We start from the raw sequence: 18,256 nt of genomic DNA on the forward strand, positions 1-18,256 counted from the left end.
ACTTGAGCTGAAATTCTGAGTCTGTTGTGTAGTGAGGAGTTCCCTTCAACTTAAGGAGCAAGTAAGTATCCAGGAACCTAATTAAAAGGCAGATTCTGATTCCGAAGCTCGGTGCTGGCACCTGCAAGTCCGCTTTGCTTCCAGGCTCTCGGCTAGGACGGTATGGCTGACCCAACAGGCAAAGTCTGAGGGAGGCGCCGGATAAGTCCACCCCAGAATTAAAAAACACCTTCCGAATGCAAGTTGGACTCCGTGGTTTCCAACACTCTCGCTTGTAAGCTCTTTAAATCCCCACATTTCCCAGGCTTCTCTTCAGCATGGGGAAACCAGAGTCCAGAGAGCTCAGCACTTCCCTTTAGTTACGCATCTAGTTGACGACAAGTGGAGGTTTCGTCGCGTTTCTCACGCCAGGAGCAGCGACTGTTCCACCAGACACATGGCGTCCCCCCATCGCTGGGACTCGCTCGCTGGCTCACAGTGGATTCCTGCTCCCCTCTTCAGGTGCCACCTGGGCTGCAGAGACAGCAGCCTCCAGGAAGTCCTCCTGGGTTTCCAGAGCTGCAGGTTGATGATGGCCCTCTCAGCCCCAGTGTTCTGGTTCTGCTGACTTGTTTCGTGTCCCAAAATGGAGTGCTGGGGCTCAGACACCCCCTTAGGCAGCACCATCTGCCTGCAGGCTAAGATTCAGCAGGTCCAGCCCAGCGCAAAGCTTCTCCCCGCCTGCCTTGTCTCGCCGCAGCGAGTGTCTGACTCTTCATCCACCAGCCCCCATCCATCCAACCAGACCTGACTCTCCCCCTGTGCCGTTCAGGGTCCCACTGGCCACCACCACCCAGGTCATGCTCTCCTCTCGTATCCAGTTCAGCGCAGCCGGTAGCCCCTTCCGTGAGGGTGGAAGCAGCCCGTCTGCGCTGTCCAGCAGGCGGACATGGGGCGCTTGGCGTGGAGTGCTAGCCGGGTGGCTGATGCAGCTGAGGAACTCAAACTGACATTTCCTTTACCAAATACCTCCTTCGGAGGAGTTTCAAAACATAATGCTTTTGATAAGATTCAACCCAAAACAGAAGTCACCGAGTCGCGTGCCCTCTGAGGTCATCTGTCTTTGAACCAGGCCCACTTGCGTGGGGGGGTCGGAAGGCAGCCTTATCTCAGAGGCCTCGCCTCGGGCGCCGGTTCGGATGGTATCAGCTGGAACAAACACGCTGAGGTTGCATTTGCTGTTTTTCTGCGCTATCTCAACGACAGCTCCAAAAATGGCTCGTCAGCAGCTGCACTCGCCCGGAATCCACAGGCAGGGACATATTTCTCTCCACCAGAAAATCACGTTTTTAAGCTTCTTGGGAGTTGATTACAATATGCTCTTATCCCTCCCTCCTCAGCAGTGTGAGGAGTGTCAGAATCTGCCGTGCCGGGTGGGGCAGGGGTCTCCAGGCAGCGAGCCCAGGGCATCGGCTCTGAGGGAGAACATGGAGGCCGACCAGAGGCCGAGGGGCCGGGACCCCGGGAGCCGGCCACAGACAATCAGGGCAAGAATCCAGCAGGTGTGGGGGGATTGGCCCAACCTGGTTGATGAGCTTGACAGTTCAGACTTGCTCTTCCCCAATAATTTGGCCTGAACTTTCTGAAAAGCGGAAATAACACTAATGACAAAGCTTGAACTCTGAGTAATTCTGTCATAAGACAGAAACATCTTCCTGCGATCAGCCACTAAAAGGGAAATCACACACTTGCTCTCGCGTCTCATGCAGTCAAGGTTATTTTAAACTCACTGTCTTTACACTGTCCTTCCCCAAAACAGCTCTCCTGACACCTCAGCCCTGCTATAGCCTCCCCCCACCATCACCTCCAGCCTCACCTCCACCTCCAGGACCTCCACCTGCTCCACCCCCACCCCCAGGAGCATGCTTGCAGTCTGTCTACTGATCGCTGCTGCAGTTGGCGCCACGACTAGGAACGGGACTAGATTCCTGAGTGTGTGGCCTGGGAGGAGGACCTGGGGGAGTGGACGCCTCCTCAGCTCCCCCGAGCTGTGTGGCGGGGGCGGGGGCGTCCTCTGCATTGGCCTCTAGACTGGCCACACTCTTGGGGTGCTGATGACCGAGACGCAACGTAAGCTGCGTTATAAGCAGCCTTGCGGAGGGATCGTTTACCCATTTCACAAATACAGCTCAATGATTTTGTTGAATTTCCTAGATTTCTCCTCTATCCCCAGCATCCAGATTTAGAGCATATTCAGCCCCTTCAGAGGGACACCGTTCTTGGATCTGAAAATTCCAGGTCTTGGTCTTTCCCAAAGACTTGGTTTCTCTTGGTTTCCATCTCCAGCAAACTGTCCCCAGCGTCAACGGCTGCTGCCCCGGTGCACCCCTGGCATTTTAGTAACCCCGGTAGAAAAGATGTGCCGCTTTCGCAGCTGTTCTGGCAGACGTCTTGGGCTGACGTCCACTGACTGGATAGACTGAGAGCAGCCCCTGCCTCCCCTGAGCCCCGGCCCACGCGCGGGAACAAGCTGCAGCAGAGCCCGGGGTCTGAGCATGGGCACAGGGCCTCCCGTGGGCGCTCAGGACGCGGCTGTCACTCAGGCAGAGTGGACCCCGAGCAGGTAGCATGTCCACTCTGAGGAGGCCTTCACAGGAAAGCGGTGTGTCCCCCTCTGGGGGGAAATGCCCCTAGGGGGCCTTCTGGACACCTGAGACCTAGGACGGAGCAGACAAGAGCAGGATGATGTTTCCTTATGCGTGGCTGGGAAGGCCGCAGACGCGACAGTGACCTGGGACTTACTCTGCGGCCTGGGGGAGCCCGCGTCAGCACGCTGGGGGGTGCATGGGCCCTCTGGTGGGCAGTTGATTCTTCCCAGCGGGGGGTTTTGCACAGAGATAAGTCTGGTCTTTCTTGGCACCCTGTGCTCAGGAGCAGACCCTGGTGAGTGACCCGGGATTAATTCTGTGGCGTAACGTGACCAGGCGAGGAAGCCAGCACGCGGTCATTACACTCACGAACAGTCCTCCGGGCTGTGCACGTCTTTACACGTAACACAGACACAGCAGGTGGAATTCCAGAATCTTCAGAATAAGTGATTCCGTAGCAGTGGGTGCCTGGGATTGTCCTGTCTGTAGCACCCAGCGAAAAACTGCCAAAGAGCAACTTAAAGTTTAAAAGGGAATTTCAGACTAAATCGCATTAACAAGAACGTGGTTCCGCGCAAATTTTAGCCTCCATGGAAACTTTTTTCCCCCCCAGTAACTTCAGGTTTTCTTTCTGGACATGAACTGGCAGGGTATTTCTTTCTTAACTGCAGCGCGACTATTAAGAGGTTGTAAAAGCTCGCAAATTAGGTTGTAAATAGCAGCAATGAAAGCATTAACTCTCTTGGCCACTTCCTAAAGTGCACTGCCATTGTGCGCGAGAGAGATTAAAAAATCACCCTGAATGCTGATATAAAAACCCGTTTCCCGTTTTCTAAGCGCCGCGGTGTAATTGTCGCCCTGATTCATGGCGTACTTTGCAGGATTGCTGGTTAATTAGACAGGCCTCCTGCTGCTTTATGGGCTCTTCAACTTTGGTCCCTCTGCTGCTTGACCGCTGCCAAGAGACGCGCTCTCAAGCACTTCTGACTCGGGTCATCTTTTTTTTAAAAAAAAATGAACTTGCAGTGAACGCTGGTTTTCTCGCATGTCGCTGGAAATAATAAATGTGAACAGTTGTTCTGTTCCCTTTCTCATGGACCCGACTCAGACACACACACGGGCTCCCAAGAAAATGTCTAACAGGCCCCTCACCTGCTTCCCTTTGTCTCCCCAAGGCAAGCGTCTAACAAGCTGCCTCACTTGACCTGCGAGATTGGCCGTATTGACAAAGCAACAAAGCAGGCTTTGTTGGGGGAAATATCAGCCAATCTACTTTTTTTAATGAGCAGAGAGATCCAATTTGAATAACTCCCCACTGTGAATTCTTTGAAAATAATTGTAACGCGTTTGGTTTGTCACTTGAGGTTATCAGTATTCTCAGGATGACTATATCCCTTTCACCATTTTTCTGAGTTTAACATTTACACAAAAGCCTCATTTACCAAGATTTTCCAAGAAATGCAGCGTGCCCGTCACAGGAGAAAGAGCTGCAGAGCTGCGCCTGCACACCCCGGCCAGCAGGCCACGGCGCCGCCCTGGGCTTTGCTCTAAGTAGGTCACGTTCCTAGTGGTGTGTCCTGTCCACCCTCCCCGCGCCCCCCGCCAATCCGCAGCTCACTGGCAGACCTAAATCACTGACTTCTGCCCCGCCACCAGGACGCCGTCCTTATGAGAGCTTCCTGCACTTTTCCCAAGCTCTTCACTTATTCTGTCATCAGCTTCCCCTTAGAATCGGGAAAAGGTTCTTGCAGATTTGGCTATTAGAGGGGAAGGCCCCATATATCAATCCCTTAAATGCTCTGTCTTCATGGGAATTATTTATTGGGATCTATTACCTGTGTGACTTCACGGTTCTATTTAGATGGTTTGTCTGAAAAGACTAAAGACCGTTTCTTGAAAAGAAATCGCTTTCTTTGCCATTAGGGGTTGGGGGGTGGAGTTCAGCCACCAGGTCCCTGTGTGTATTTTTCACATGACACTTGAGTGTTTGTTGTGGGGGAAGCAGAGTGCCGCCAGGGTTCGGGTTGATGGTGGAATTTTTTCCCATGCAAAGAAGGCCTGAATTATGAAGTTCAGGAGGTCAAGTGCTGAGCTGAGAGAAAACAGTCCAAGTGGCTTCTGCATCTGCATGAGTAGATTTTTGCGGCGGTGACATCTGGCGTGTTCTCCTGCCAGCGGTTTGTCCTCACTGTCGGTGGCATGCAGGGGCTTAGGAGGCATGCAAGCTTCCAGGTGCAGTGGGCACGGTTGCCCTGGGGCTGAGGATGTAATAGTTTGCTTCAGATCCTAAGGAGATCTCTGCCTGCCACCCACCCGCCGAGAGGAGGTCGACACCAGGGTCCCACTCCTGGGTGATGTCCCAGTGTCTCTGGACAGAGGGAATGTGAGTCCCGTCACCAGCATCTTCGCTGTGTGAAGTGACCAGAGGCAGAAGGAAGCCTCGGGCCCGGGTCCTGCTGGCCGGACAGTCTTTGGCCGGGTCGACGGGGATGGGGGATGGAGCAGCCACTGGAAACTGCCCTGGCAACCTGGACGGTGACGAGTGCAGTAAGAGGACCCACTGGCCCGGGGTGGCGGGGCTCCGGCCCAGAAGGCTGTAGACGCGGGCTGGTTGAAATACGTGAGTGTTTCCTCACGTGTAGGGTGTGCTCCTCTGCCAGTCCCCGCGGCCTTCTGCGGTGCTGGGAGAACAGCCAGGAAATGACACAGGAGCGCGTAGCTCCCTGCGCCTCTTGCGAGGATGTCGAGGAGAAAGTGAGCTTGGCCCTGGTGTGTCCCCACACTTCTGATAACTCCCTTTTACCAAAGGAGTGGCACGGCGCCCGGTCCCTGGGCACCTGACCACACCGGCTGGAGCGCGGCGCCTCGGGCACACCTTTATCCGCTCGTCTCACGGTCAGCCTCTGCTCGGGCGCCTGGTCTGGGGCCTGTCTGTAGTGGAAATTGCTTTTCTTTTCAACTTTGAGCCATTTAAGGAAAATATTGCAGCTATTCATTGTGATGATGCTCCTGAAAATAACATGATCGCTGCGGTGAACGTTTCTAGGTGCCTGCTAGGCACCACCCCAGGCGTGAAGCCCAGGTGTGATGGAGGGGGCCCCAGCTGGGATGGAGGGGCCATTACAATAACCCTCACTTAGAGACGCCGTCGGGAGCCGCATGGTCCAGTGACTGCCCGCGCCACATGCCCAGCGCATGGGCACAGATGCGCACGGGCACAGGAGTGTGCTGTAGGTGCTTCATAACCGCCCTCCCATGCCCAGCGTTGGCTTGGTGTATTCCCCTGGTGCCGCCCGCTGTTCCTCCTGGTCTGTGGTTCCTTCCTGCCACGTCTCCTTCCTTTCCATTTGCTTCCAAAGACGGCAGTTCTTGGTGGTTCCTGGTTATTAAGCTGCTCCTGCGCCAGCCCGGCCGGTGTCCTGAGAGGGGTTGTGTAGCCTTCCTGAGCGCTGCGGCCCGCAAGCGTGTCTCATGATCAGAGTGTGGTACTTACTAGGACGCCTCGAAGAAAACACATAGAAGCGTAGAAAATAAAATACGATCTTACCTTCCTATTCCCGCCGCGTTCGTCTTCACAATGCCTCGCAGATTTATGTGGAAATTAACTCCAGGTCATAAGTGCCCGGAAGAAAGAGATTCTAAATCTTATATTAATGGAGACACAGAAAGATCCTGCATAAATTAAATTGAAGGAACACATTTAAGACAAAACTATGCCTTTTATTTCTTTTTCCCAAAACACGGTGTGTTCAGTGTTATTTGTCCACCTTGTGAATAAATAGAATTACAGAGTTTTACCTCCTGAAGGGAAGCCCCCCACGTCCTCCTAGGCCCTGCATCGCAAAGCATCACAGAAATGAACTCCTTGGTACTCACTCATCTGGCCTGGCCAGGTAGCTCCTTCCAGGCCGTCTGTGCAGCTGTGACGACTGTTGTTCCCGGGAAGCGAGACGTGGATCAAAGCAAGTTAAACAAACCTGAGCTTCCGTTATTTTTGAGCAGAGCTCCAGACAAGGGCAACAGGCCTGCCCCGCAGCTTGCTCTCCAGGTAGCCGAGAAACACAGGTCGTCCGCTGGTTTATTAAACTTGAATCTCACGACAGAAAGTAAATTATCTTCGAGGGAACTTTGTCACCAGGGTGTCAGCTCAATAGCGGCGTCTGTCCCTGCCACGGAGCCTGCCGGGAGGATCGATGAGGGCTGACCTGCGCCGGGCCTGGAGTCAGCCTCTTGCCTCTGACTTTCATTTAAATTCCTAATCCCAGACATCCTTTTTTCTTAAGCCGGGGAGCAAAGCCAGCTTCTCGGGCCCTCAGTTGACACTTTATAAAGTACACATGACCGCAGGCTCTTCGAACCAGGGTGACTCACTCTCTCCAATCGGGCTAAGAATTTCCATCTCTCTTGAAATGGAAGGTGGGCGCTTAGGCAAATACCCATTCAGAGCTGTGTTAGCCAGGATTCTCCAGAGAAACGAAACTGCTAACATACATAAGAGAAGATTTATTGTAGAAACCGGCTGTGGGGCCTCAGCACTATGAAGCTGTCGGCAGCCTCTGCAGCGTGAGTTCCGTCCCCAGCCAGGGAGCTTCCACAGGGCACAGCAGACCTCTCCTGTCTCCCCGCTGCTCCCCTCAGCAGTGGATTTCAGCGGCTCTGCCTGTTCTGCTCCCCGCTCTGTGTCTGGTGAGTCCTCTCACCCTCCTGCACCCCAGCTCTTGTGTGCATAAATAAATCTTTAGAAAATATCAGCTTGTCCAGTTATGGAGGCTGAGAAACCCCAAGGCTGCCCACCCGCAAGCCGGTTGACCAGGAGATGCTGAATTCAGGTTGCGAAGGCCCAAGGACCGGGGGACCAGTGGTGTAGTCTCAGCCCAGAGTGAAGCCCCACGAACCAGGAGTGCCGTGTCCAGAAGCAGGAGCAGATGGGTTTCCAGCTCTAAGAAAAAGCAGGTTCCTTCAGCTCCCTGCCCTACTCCCAGCAGAGCGCTGCGGTCTGCACGGGACGGCGGCTCCTTCCTGAGCCGGACCCTCAAATGCTGACTCCAGAAACACGTCCCAGACGCCCGAGGGAGCGTGTCCCTGGCGGCCTGAGGCCTCTGCCCAGTCACGCCAGGACACTCACTCAACACAGCTAACACGCACACGTTCTTCTTGGTTTGGGTCAAATCGATGCCCCAGAGCAAACCAGAAGGAGGCCTTCCTCCCCTCGGGTGACGCTGCGTGTGCTGCGCGCCGGGGCTGCTCTCCGTGGCTCCAGCCGGCCCAGGCCAGCGCCGGCCCTGGGGGTCCGCAGGCCTCCCGGCCTTTGGCCCAGGCCGCTTCTCCGGCGGGGCACACGGGTCTCTGCCTCCTCCTCGTCCCTGCACTCCTGGGCGGGTGGCTTCCTCATGCTGCCGGGCTGGGCCCCAGGCGGGAGAGAGCGGCCTCTCAGCCCCCCGCCGAGCTGCAGCCACTGTCTGTCTCGGGGCGCCGCTGCTTTTACACGCGGCTTGGCTGTGTCCTGCCCACCTGCATCTGCGCCGGCCTCCCCTTTTCTTCCTCCTTTTCCTAGTAAACTTGCCCTTTCCGAGTGTAAAAATGAATACACGAATCTGGCTGAATGTCAATAGCAAGACAGACACGAAGCCATCGGCCAGAGTGTTGGCGAGAGGCAGAGGCGAGAGGAGTGTAGCCGGCCAGGAGCAGCCTCGGCTGGTGGAAGGAGAAGCTGACTCGCCCGCGGGCCTGCCTTCTGTCCTCTTGGCCTTCGGACTAATTGTGACCAACGGGAAGACAGGTCGCTGCTCTGCAGCCCCCAGGCATGTGGGCACAACTGCACTGGGTGCCCCACGAGCTCCGGGGGTCCTGCCCCAGGCCTGGACTGCTCGTTATGCCTGCAACCGCACTTCTCAAGGGAACTTGTTAAGTTCCCTCCTCCCCAGCCGCGCCCCACACGCCCCCGCGCCTGTGGGCTCAGCCACCCTCTCCGGAGCCCGGGAGCTGCAGCTTCCTGAGCCGTGGCCTGAGGCCGGGGTGGTCGGCCCCTCCTGCTCCACACTGTGTCTCCTGGGTAGCCTGTCTGGGGTGGGGAGGCCCCCACGGGAGGAAATGGGACCTCAAGCCCAGAGGCAGCCCGAGGCCCTGCTGCGCTGCTGGGCTCTGGGATAGGGGGTGCTGGTGACCCCCAAGACCGGAGAAGTGCGGTTGCAGGCATAACGAGCAGTACAGGCCTGGGGCAGGAGCCCCGGAGCTCGCGGGGCACTCAGTGCAGCTGTGCCCACATGCCTGGGGGCTGCAGAGCAGCGACCTGTCTTCCCATTGGTCACAATTAGCCAGGAAGAAGTTTTCACATGAAATATTCCAATTATTTGGGTTCAAAAAAATTCTGTGCAGAGCCTCCCTGGTGGCACAGGGGTTAAGACACAAACTATGAAACTGTGCGCAGCCTCTGCAGCGCAGGTTTGCTCCTCAGCCGGCCGGGGAACTACCCACATGGCACGGCAGGCCTCTCCTGTCTCCCCGCTGCTCCCCTCAGCAGTGGATTTCGTCAGTCTGCCTGTTCTGTTTCCCGCTCTGTCTCTGGTGAATCCTCTCACCCCCCGCATCTCTGGCCTGTACCCCAGCTCTTGTATAAATAAATAAATCTTTAAAAAAAAAAAAGGTCCGTGCAGAATGAAGCAAACTAGTCAACCCAGCTCTGCACCAAGCCTGGCCCGGGGGCTCTGCCCGTCTCGGGGTCAGAGCTCCCCCGACACCGGCCTGCCTGAGCAACAGCATCCGGCGCCTGCAGTAGCCCAGTCTGGAGCGCGAGGCTGCGTGTGCCCAGGAGGGCCGGCCCTGGGACACGACGTTCCAGCCCCTCCTTTCAAACCTGTTTTCTGGAACTCTCTTCTTTGAAAGCAAGCTGACGCCTGTGTGGACCGAGGCTTCTCAAGTGACACCTGACATTACGTGAGCTGCGTGACCTCCGCACGAACAGCGTTACAGAGGATGTGAAATTAAACCTAGCAACGTGAAACTTCCGTTGCTTGTTGGTTGAAAGACAGCACTCATCCAGGGCCCCCCCTGGCCAGGGGGAGCAGGGACTGTCAACGGCATGTTAAAGGGCCCCCTCCCCTGCGAGGGAGGTGTTCGCCCTGGGGGGGTGGGCGGGGGTGTCTCAGCAGCCTTCCAAGCAGAGCTCTTTCTCCACAGGGTGAGTGAATAGCGTGGAGTTGGCAACTTTTGTCCTCTGTTACCGCAGCCCCCTAAAAGAACAGATCAGCATTTTCAAAGGTCCGGTGTCCCCGGACTGGCTTTGATTTATAGGACTGACAAGGTCAGCGCTTCGGTGGCTGGGGCCCAGAGCATCGTATTGAGAGAGAGAGAGAGCCGGTTTATCTCCTGCCTCCAGATGTGCTCCTGGTCCTCCATGGAGCTAAACCTCCGCCGCGGGGGCCACGGCGCCTCTGGTGATGAGTGGTTCGCCGTGCTGTGAGCGAGACCACCTCTTCCCACGAGGGGACAACGAAGCCCCGCGTCACGCCGTTGCTGCTGCAGCTTGCTGCTTTTTCCTCTTCGCTTCTCTCTGCTATCGTCAAAGATGTAAGAAGAGCCTGCAGGTGCGTCCATGCTCGCCTGCTCTGAGCCAGGGCTGGGTTGCATTTCCAACCCCCTCTCTCTGGCTGTCACTGGTCACGAGCAGCAGGGAGCGCGCGGAGTTCAGGGTCACGCTAATGGCTGCAGGCCCGTCCGGCATCTGAAACAAAGAGGCTGCAGTGGGACGGCAGCTGGACTCGTGGAGAAACAGCAAAGGCAGAGGTTGTCCTCAGACCCGACTCGGGCGCTGCGCCCATGACATACAAGGCAGAGGAGCGTGGGAATGCCAGCGCCGAGATCCTTTTCCCAACACGACGTAGGAGCTGAACTGAGAGGCTTAAGAAGCAGAGCCGCATTTCAACTCTAATGTTCCCCGAGTCAGAGCAAGTCAGCACCCGCCCCAGGGCCAAGCATTGGAGGTAAAGCCACTTACTCACGTGTGCACACATGCACACACTCACTCATGCACACACAGCGTGTGAAAAGCAGCACATCTGTGGAGACCTTGCTCTGCAGAAGCGCACGTGACAGGCGTGACAGAGCGTGTTGAAGCTCCCCCTCAGCCATCCTGGGCCCCAGATGGGGCCTCCATCACAGAAGAGCACAGAGCCGGCCTGGAGTGTCTCGTTCACCCCACTCTGTCTTGACCGGAGAGTGGGCTCTGTGAGACGGGCCCCTCCACTTCCGAAAGCTGAACTCCAGTTGCTGGAAGCTGGTGCCGGGATGAAAGCATGGGCTGGGTAGCCGGGGCTCCTGGGGAGCTTCAGGCCTGGCGGAACTGGCCCACAGGCGTTCCCCAGGCCCCTGCCTCGCGGGCTCTCGGGCTCAGCTCGTGGTGACCTGGCTCTTTAAGTAGCTCTTCTAGACGGCAGGCAGGATGGCCGCCCAGCCTAGCCCCACCTCAAATCCAACATTCTGGCCGCAGGAGAAACTCTTTGCAAACAGCTTCTGGCAGGAGCCTGTCCTGCTCCTGGGCTGTCGGCTGACAGGAGACAGGTCTCCTGAATATCCTCCCACGGCCAGAGCTACATGGCCCGAAGCGCGGGCAAGGCCAGGCGAGAGGCCTGCTTGGAGCTTGAGCCTCTTGGTGGTCAGACTCATGGTTCCAGCATCCTGAGGCCAGGCCTCGGTCCGTGTTCACAGCCTTTCCCTGTGCCTGTGCCGAGGCTCGCCTCTGGAGGCCCCCAAATCCGAAACCCAGAGTCACCCAGTTCCTGGATTCTCATGCGCCGACACTTCACATTTTGCAGCTAATCATTTTATAAATAGGGATGTGATTAACGCCTTTAACGCTATTTCTGCGATCACTGAGGGAATTAGGATTTGCTTGCTCCTCTATTTTTGTCGTGGCGTCTGCTCTGGGGCTAATAGGGCATCAGCTGGTCCTTACTGAGCACCTGTTATGTGTGTCAGTGACGTGCGTGAGCAGGCCCCATCGGCGCTGTGTGCCGGGCAGGGACCCTGGCGGTCACGGGCACGTGGGCACCAGGCGGTCGGTGGAAGTGCAGCTGAGGGCACGGAGCGAGCTGACTTCCTCACTCTGTCCCAAGAACGTACATTGAGAGGAGGGTGTGCGCTCGCCGGGAGGTGCAGAGGCTGCTGGGGAGGACAGAGCTTTCCAGTGAGCCGATGCCCAAGAGCACTACAGGGGCGGGCAGGGCCCCGTCTTCTCTGCCGAATTCTGACTCTTGGCCTGTCCAATCGCTGTCCTGACCCTGCTTTATGCGTCAGGAAGCCGGAACAGAACGTGAAGCCGGTTGTGAGCAGGCACGCTGCCCGGGCGGGCAGAGCTGGAGCTTGGACCCCAGCCTCTCCGTGCAGCTGCCACCTCACACCACCCACCAGCCGCGTCACCAGACCTGGCAGGGGCCCTTCCCGAGAGCCTCCACGCCAGTAGATCCTGCCACCAGTCCCGGCCCCTGCTCCTGTACTGGCACAGGGCTCTTCCCAGACTGCGCCTGGGGCCAGGGTCAGCACCCCACAGCCCGATAATGCGTGGTTTATAGTTCGAAAGAGGATAATGAAGTGAGCACTGTCCTGTGATTGGCCTGAGGTAAGCTCACCTGTTTTGGCTAATTTGCTTTGATTCCAGAATCACCATTTCTGAAGACGGAAGCCTCAGGATCGTTAACGTGACCAAGTCAGACGCTGGCAGCTACACCTGCGTCGCCACCAACCACTTCGGAACGGCCAGCAGCACCGGGAACTTGGTGGTGAAAGGTAAGGCCCACCTGGTCACGCGCACGCTCTCTAGCGCCCCCTGTGTCCCACAGATGAGCTGCAGGTGGCGTCCCGCCAGGAACAGGTGCTGCGGTCACTGCGCCGCTGGATTAATTCATCATGGTAAGCATGATATGATTAATAACTCCTCGAGAACGGTCGGTAATGGGTATGATGGAAAGGCTATCTCGTTTCAGAATCGCCCAATACAATGTGGAGAATCACAGCCTTTGTATCTGTTAGAGAATTGTAAGTAATGTTATCTTCAATCCTTTAATTAAATTTCCTTCAAGTCTCGATAGATTTGGAATTCATGTGCTAACAAATTAGAAACCCGAGACTCACTCAACTGCTATTTTTAGCACATGCTGTTGAAACGATGACATTGGCAATTTTTAATAGCGCCGCCCCAGTTCCTGAAGATGTGGGCATGGATTATCGAAACAAAGGGCGCTGACCGGGGCTGTGCTTGGGCCGCCCGCCAGTGCTGTCAGCTGTACAGATACAAGGCCTGCACCCGGGCCTGGCATTTCATCATTCACGTGCCCGTGATCGAGTCTGCCCCGGCAGCGTGTCACTGGGCGGGCTGGATGGAAGGATTGTGAAGGGGGCGATTTTAAATGACATTTTATTTCCAGTTCTCTCACTTTACACTTGCTGAGTCGTAGTATTTCAGGTTGAAGGGTTCTTGGCAGGGATCTGGACTTAGGAAAGGCTCCAGCTGCTGAGTTCTCAAGGTCAGCAGCTACAGCAAAGGGCCCTGGACCAGGAAACCTGGCCCGCGGCCTCCGCAGCCCCTCCCACGCCAGGGAAGGCTCCCCCACACCTGGCCTGCTGCTCCCTGACAGGCCCAGATCAGTCGTGCACAGCACCCTCCGTGGCCATCTGTAGCTCCCTCCTAGGAGATAGCCTAAAGCAAATAAAAATACCCAAGAAGACAATATGCCTGAATTTTAACTTAAATAAGGAAGCTACAGTTCATCTGATTAACATTTGGGGAGTCATTGGAAGTTGGAAAAGTACTACCCCGTTTTTACAGAACATTGAGAGATGCAGCCAGAAGGAAACCTGTCCTTCGATGAGACCGACGGCAGCTGTCCCGGCCCGTGGCGCGGTCGCTGCAGGAGCCCACAGTGTGGCCGTGTGCTCACTGCGTCTCACAGGCCAAGGACAAGGAGGTCGAGTTCTAGCTGGAGAGCTTTGCTAATGTCGGACTAGCTCAGCTGCAGGAGGAAAACGAGGGCCACCTGGAGCCAGGAGGGGCCACGGTTTCAGAACCGTGAGAGCCGGCTGGGTCCCCTGCAGGTTTGCCCTGTCATGGAGAGGGAAGACAGTCGGAGCCGGTAGCCTCGAGTCGGGAAGGTCAGCCCGGAGCCTCCTCACTCCCACTCTGGGATCCTGACCTTGGCGGGGTGACTCACCTGTGCTTGGGGATGGCAGGACCCCTCGAGGTTGTCCTCACGACTGAGATACCCCATATTCGGTGCTCCCTGTGGCGCCTGAGCCTAGGAGATGTTCGTGCTGGCTCCCTTGTTTCCACTTCCATGGACTCGCTGCCGTGCCTCGAAACCTTATTAAAACCAACACTGATGACGTGTCCGCCTCCAACCCATTAGAATGATTAGCGGAGAGGGGTGAGCCTGCCCCAGGGAAATGTCTCAGAGCATGAGGTCTATCAGCTTCCGATCACAGAGTCACGTCTAGGCCCTCCCAGCCACCCACGCCCTTGTGCCCAGCACAGACCCTCCAGCCACCCCTCCCCTGACTCGTGTGCAGGGTTTACAGACACGGGGTGCACGCGGACGCGACAGCCAGCTCACGCGGTGTGCGGACGGCGCCGGCTGAGCTAGAGGCTATGACCTGACACTGGAGGCGTCACTGCTTGCTCCCCACAAGCTGCCCCGTGCCCTGCGGGCGCCGCTTCTCTTTCCTCTTCTCCCAGTAAACCCGCCCTTCAAAATGTGAATAAACAAGCAGCAACTCCCCAGGCATGGTATCAGAGATCGTTTCGGGCAGCCTGTAAGCTTTTTATTTTATTTGGGTCATCATTTCTCTCCATGTTTTCAGGAAAACACTAATTTTCCATTACTGCAACGATAAAAATTATTTTTAAATGTAGTTACGTAAGGAAGCAAGTTGGTAAAAAGCGTCAAGTGTGCACTGTGCCGCCTGCGTGTGCCGCCTGCGTGCAGAGGGCAGATGTCGAGTGAGAGGCGCAGTGGAGGGCAGCTTCCAGGAGGACGTTGGGACTCGTGGGGAATCCAGTGCCCGCCGACACCACACACCCGGGCACTCTGTCAACTGAAATTGCTGGTGGGCGGGGAAGGGCGGAGCTGGGCAGGTGGGCGGGGGCCGAGGTGGGTGGCCAAGGCCAGGGCCCCCGAGGCTGCTGCCTGCTGGTCCTCGCCCTGCCAGGCCCCTCTCCAGAGGCCGCTGGCCTCAGCCCCCTTCCAGCCAGGTGGGGCATACGAGCCTGTCCGTGCCGGCAGTCAGGGGAGTGAGCGGCCCTGCCACTTGTGCCGCGCCAGAAGGTGCTTTCAAGAACATTCCTCCCGGGGCAGGCGCTGACGCCGGGGGGCGCTGACGGGACATGCAGGTGGGCCCCGGGGCTCCGGGAAGCGTGTTTACAGAACCCAGAAATGCGTGGTGGAGCCAAGAAGGCCGCTGTGATCTCGGCGTGACCTTGCGTGGCCTATGTCCAAGCCCAAACGGCACGTCACAGCCCAGCCCACACCGTCCGTGCAAGGGCGCGGCTTCCCGTGGTTGCGATTGAGCCCCAGGTTTTGCTTCCACTTGAGGTCTACAGAGGGACGGGCCTGTCGGGGGTTTCTCCCCCCTTACAATGTTCTCGTCCTCTCTTGATCTCCCGTGTCTGGGATTCGAGCCCCGGGAAGGTGGGACATCGGAACACGCCTCCCCTCACCTTCTTGTAACCACTGCGTCGTTCACAGCCCGACTCTCTTCCTCCCCCCTCGTGTCTGAGAGAGGATGATGGTGGCAGGCACGGGTCAGGAGCAGGAGGCGAAGGAGGGGAACCCACCGCCGCAGGCGCGGGGCTGACATCAGCCTCTGGCAGGCACGCGGGAGCCGAGAAGGCCCCAGGCCACGTGCCAGCAGGTGCCACACGCAGGACTCCGATGGGAGCCCGGGGGCTCTGGGCAATCATCCCGTCATCTGAATTTCTAAATTTTACGGCTTTTATTTTCTAAGCTAGTTACAGCCTATTTGAGATTTGGCTGTGATTTAATGGGAAGCAGGGACAGTTCTAATCAGGCTCCCAAGTCCCAGCAGAAGGCATAATATTTGACCTTTAAACAAAGATGTGCTTTATCGATGGTGGACGTCACTGGGCACGGGGTGGGGGGCGGGGGGCAGCCCTTCCACGTGCAGCGGAGTCCTTACCGACCACCGTTATCGCTACAGCGGGGTTGGATGCATGTGGTTCGGCACGACGTGGTGTCTTTGCTGCACAGGCTTCTAGGACAGATACTTTTAAATAGCAATCCTAGGGAAGAGCGACTTGGGGTGCTTATCTTGGCTGGGGTTCAGCAAGACCATCGCCACCCTGGCCCCTCTGACCACCTCCAGCTCCTGTCACCACAGTTACTGTGCAGAAGTGCGTCCAGAGTGACCTCAGGTAGCTGAAGGCGTCACTTCGAGAAAACTTGTCCTCGCAGGCCTGTCCAGGCCCCCACCAATGGAAGGGCGAGTCTAGGGGCGAGTCCTCAAAACCTACATCTTTAGTGCACGCCCCTTGGTGCTCAAGCACCCAGCCGGCACACGCAGCCTTCCCGGGGGCTGGAAGCCATGGCCCCTGGGCCAGATCTAGCTCGGCACCCACCTCTGCAGAGCCCACGGACCAAGACTGGTTTCCACAGGCTTCACCGCTTGAAAGAAAAGCGTCTGAAGGATATGTAAGTTTCTGAAAGTCTCTGCCACTCATGTCCAGGGCCATCAGTCAAGCTTCAGGAGCCCGCGTGTCTGCAGGCTGGCTTCGGCGGCGCCTGCGGAGCTGAGCACTCTTGGAGGCCAGAGCGTGCACGCGCCTGCTAGTAGCCCCAAGGTGCAGAGGAAAGCCCCAGGTGCAGAGCAGAGACCGCAGACAGCGTCCCCTCTCCCTGCTGTTCCTTCCCCAGGCAGGCGGCCCGCCAGGGGTCCCGGCTTCACACGCCCCCGCTGATGTTGGACACTTGCCCGAGTCCGGTCACGAGCCAGAATTGGTGGGAGGTTCTCTCCCAGGACTCCGCCTCCCCCCAGATCTTACCCAGCTCTTAGGCCCAGGAGAATCCTAACGCTCAAAACAGCCGTTGTCGCTTTTCAAGGCACTCGGTACTTCTGGAACTTTCTGCCATCATCAGCCTGAATCTGCAAAACTGCTCCATACTTAGCTTGCACACTTCGGAGGCTGCAGGTTATTCTTTTACAATTCTTTTTTTCCTTTTGAATTTGCCCTCCATGCAATTTTACCCTGATTTCATCCAGATTTAAAAAGATTCCTTCTGGTTCTGCTGTTCATTTAAATTTATTTTTCATTGCCCAGGATTTAAATCTCAGTGGTAAGAAAAAGGTTCTCAGTAGCATTTCACCGAGGCTGCATCTACTGCTCTCAGAAAATGTCTGTGTCCTGTCTCCCAAGGCTGCGCGTGAGGCTGTCCTCTGCTTGCCCCGCACCCACTGGATTCCCACAGCCAGGCACAGGGTGACTGTCTGCCTATCAGAGGACATGGATGCTTGGCAGGAAAGACTGTCAAACGCACGGAGATGGCAGGCAGCGGCCTCACCGGCCCGCAGACCGTGGGCATCACGTCCTCCGCGGCCGCAGGGCCTGAGACTCCGCCTCGCCAGGCAGAGCATGGCTGGCACGGCCTCCACAGGAACCTTTTTTGAAAATGAGTTGGAAGTGGCCGCATCGCTGGTGTAAAATTATTCAGGGCTTTCCCCACAGCTGACTGGGGATAAATCAGGTATCAGTAACCAGCAGTGACGTGTGGCTGCTAACTCACGGCCAGAGCTTTTAACACAGGGCCCTTAGCATACATTTCAGCCTAATTGGATGCCTTCCACTGGAACCAATTATTTCTAGGCAATAATTAAGGGTATTTCTAATAGGATTAGTGCAAAATCTGACCCAAGGCATCTAGAAGAAGGAAACTTTGCTGTTGGAAGCTCTAAGTGCTCGTTGTGCTAAGTCCCTGCAGGAAGGACAGGGACCGGGACGTTTCAACAGCGGGTCCTGTTTGGTCGGCAGAGACCCGCCCCAATGCGCTGCGCGTGGCAGCAGCTGGCTGGGTGGGGCCCGAAGAGGGCAGGGGCTCTGCCTCCCATGCCCCTGAGCTCACTCACGTGTGTGGCATACCCTGGAAACCTCTGATCGAGACAGGAAGCCAGGCCCAGCTGAAGCGGAGCCATTATTTCCCCTGGCTTTGCTTTGAGCCCTGCTGACGGCCAGGGAGAGTGAGCAAACAGCATCTTCAGCGCTTAAGCGTGGACAGGATCACCCCCTCTTGTTCGAGTCTCTCTGTAAAAAAGCTGCTCGCCTTTGCTGGTGCTGAGCCTCTGTGTGCCAGCATCGCCTGCCCGGCCATCTACCAGCCCCATGCCCAGGCTTCTCCATCCCTGGCCAGAGGAAGACGGGCCCGGCGGCTGCCTCCCTTGCTCGCTCTGCCTTGTCTCGCAGGCCTCGGCTGAAGACAGGCTGCACATTCCTGCCTGGTGGGGGACGCTCGGCCCAGCAGGCTTGTGAATGAGCATTGGCCTCACCAGCAATCAGGGAAGTGCAAATATAAACACAAGGCCACGCGATTTTTTTCCATGTAAGACGGCAGAAGAGAAACAGCGAACAAACCTTC

At 56.8% G+C, this 18,256-nt stretch overlaps 1 protein-coding gene across 7 annotated transcripts in view; it reads left to right on the plus strand.

Moving 5' to 3' along the window:
- Nucleotides 1-18,256, plus strand: part of LOC119254937 (contactin-4) — a 470,837-nt gene that overhangs the window by 408,251 nt on the left and 44,330 nt on the right. For all 7 annotated transcript variants that reach the window (XM_054694293.1, XM_054694319.1, XM_054694281.1 and 4 more), the window contains one exon: nucleotides 12,280-12,407. In XM_054694293.1, the coding sequence (XP_054550268.1) occupies nucleotides 12,280-12,407 (128 nt within the window). The remainder of the gene's footprint in view (nucleotides 1-12,279; nucleotides 12,408-18,256) is intronic.

The sequence above is a fragment of the Talpa occidentalis genome, unplaced genomic scaffold (genome assembly GCF_014898055.3).
Source record: "Talpa occidentalis isolate TD23 unplaced genomic scaffold, MPIMG_talOcc4v2.1 talOcc4.10, whole genome shotgun sequence".
NCBI lineage: Eukaryota > Metazoa > Chordata > Mammalia > Eulipotyphla > Talpidae > Talpa > Talpa occidentalis.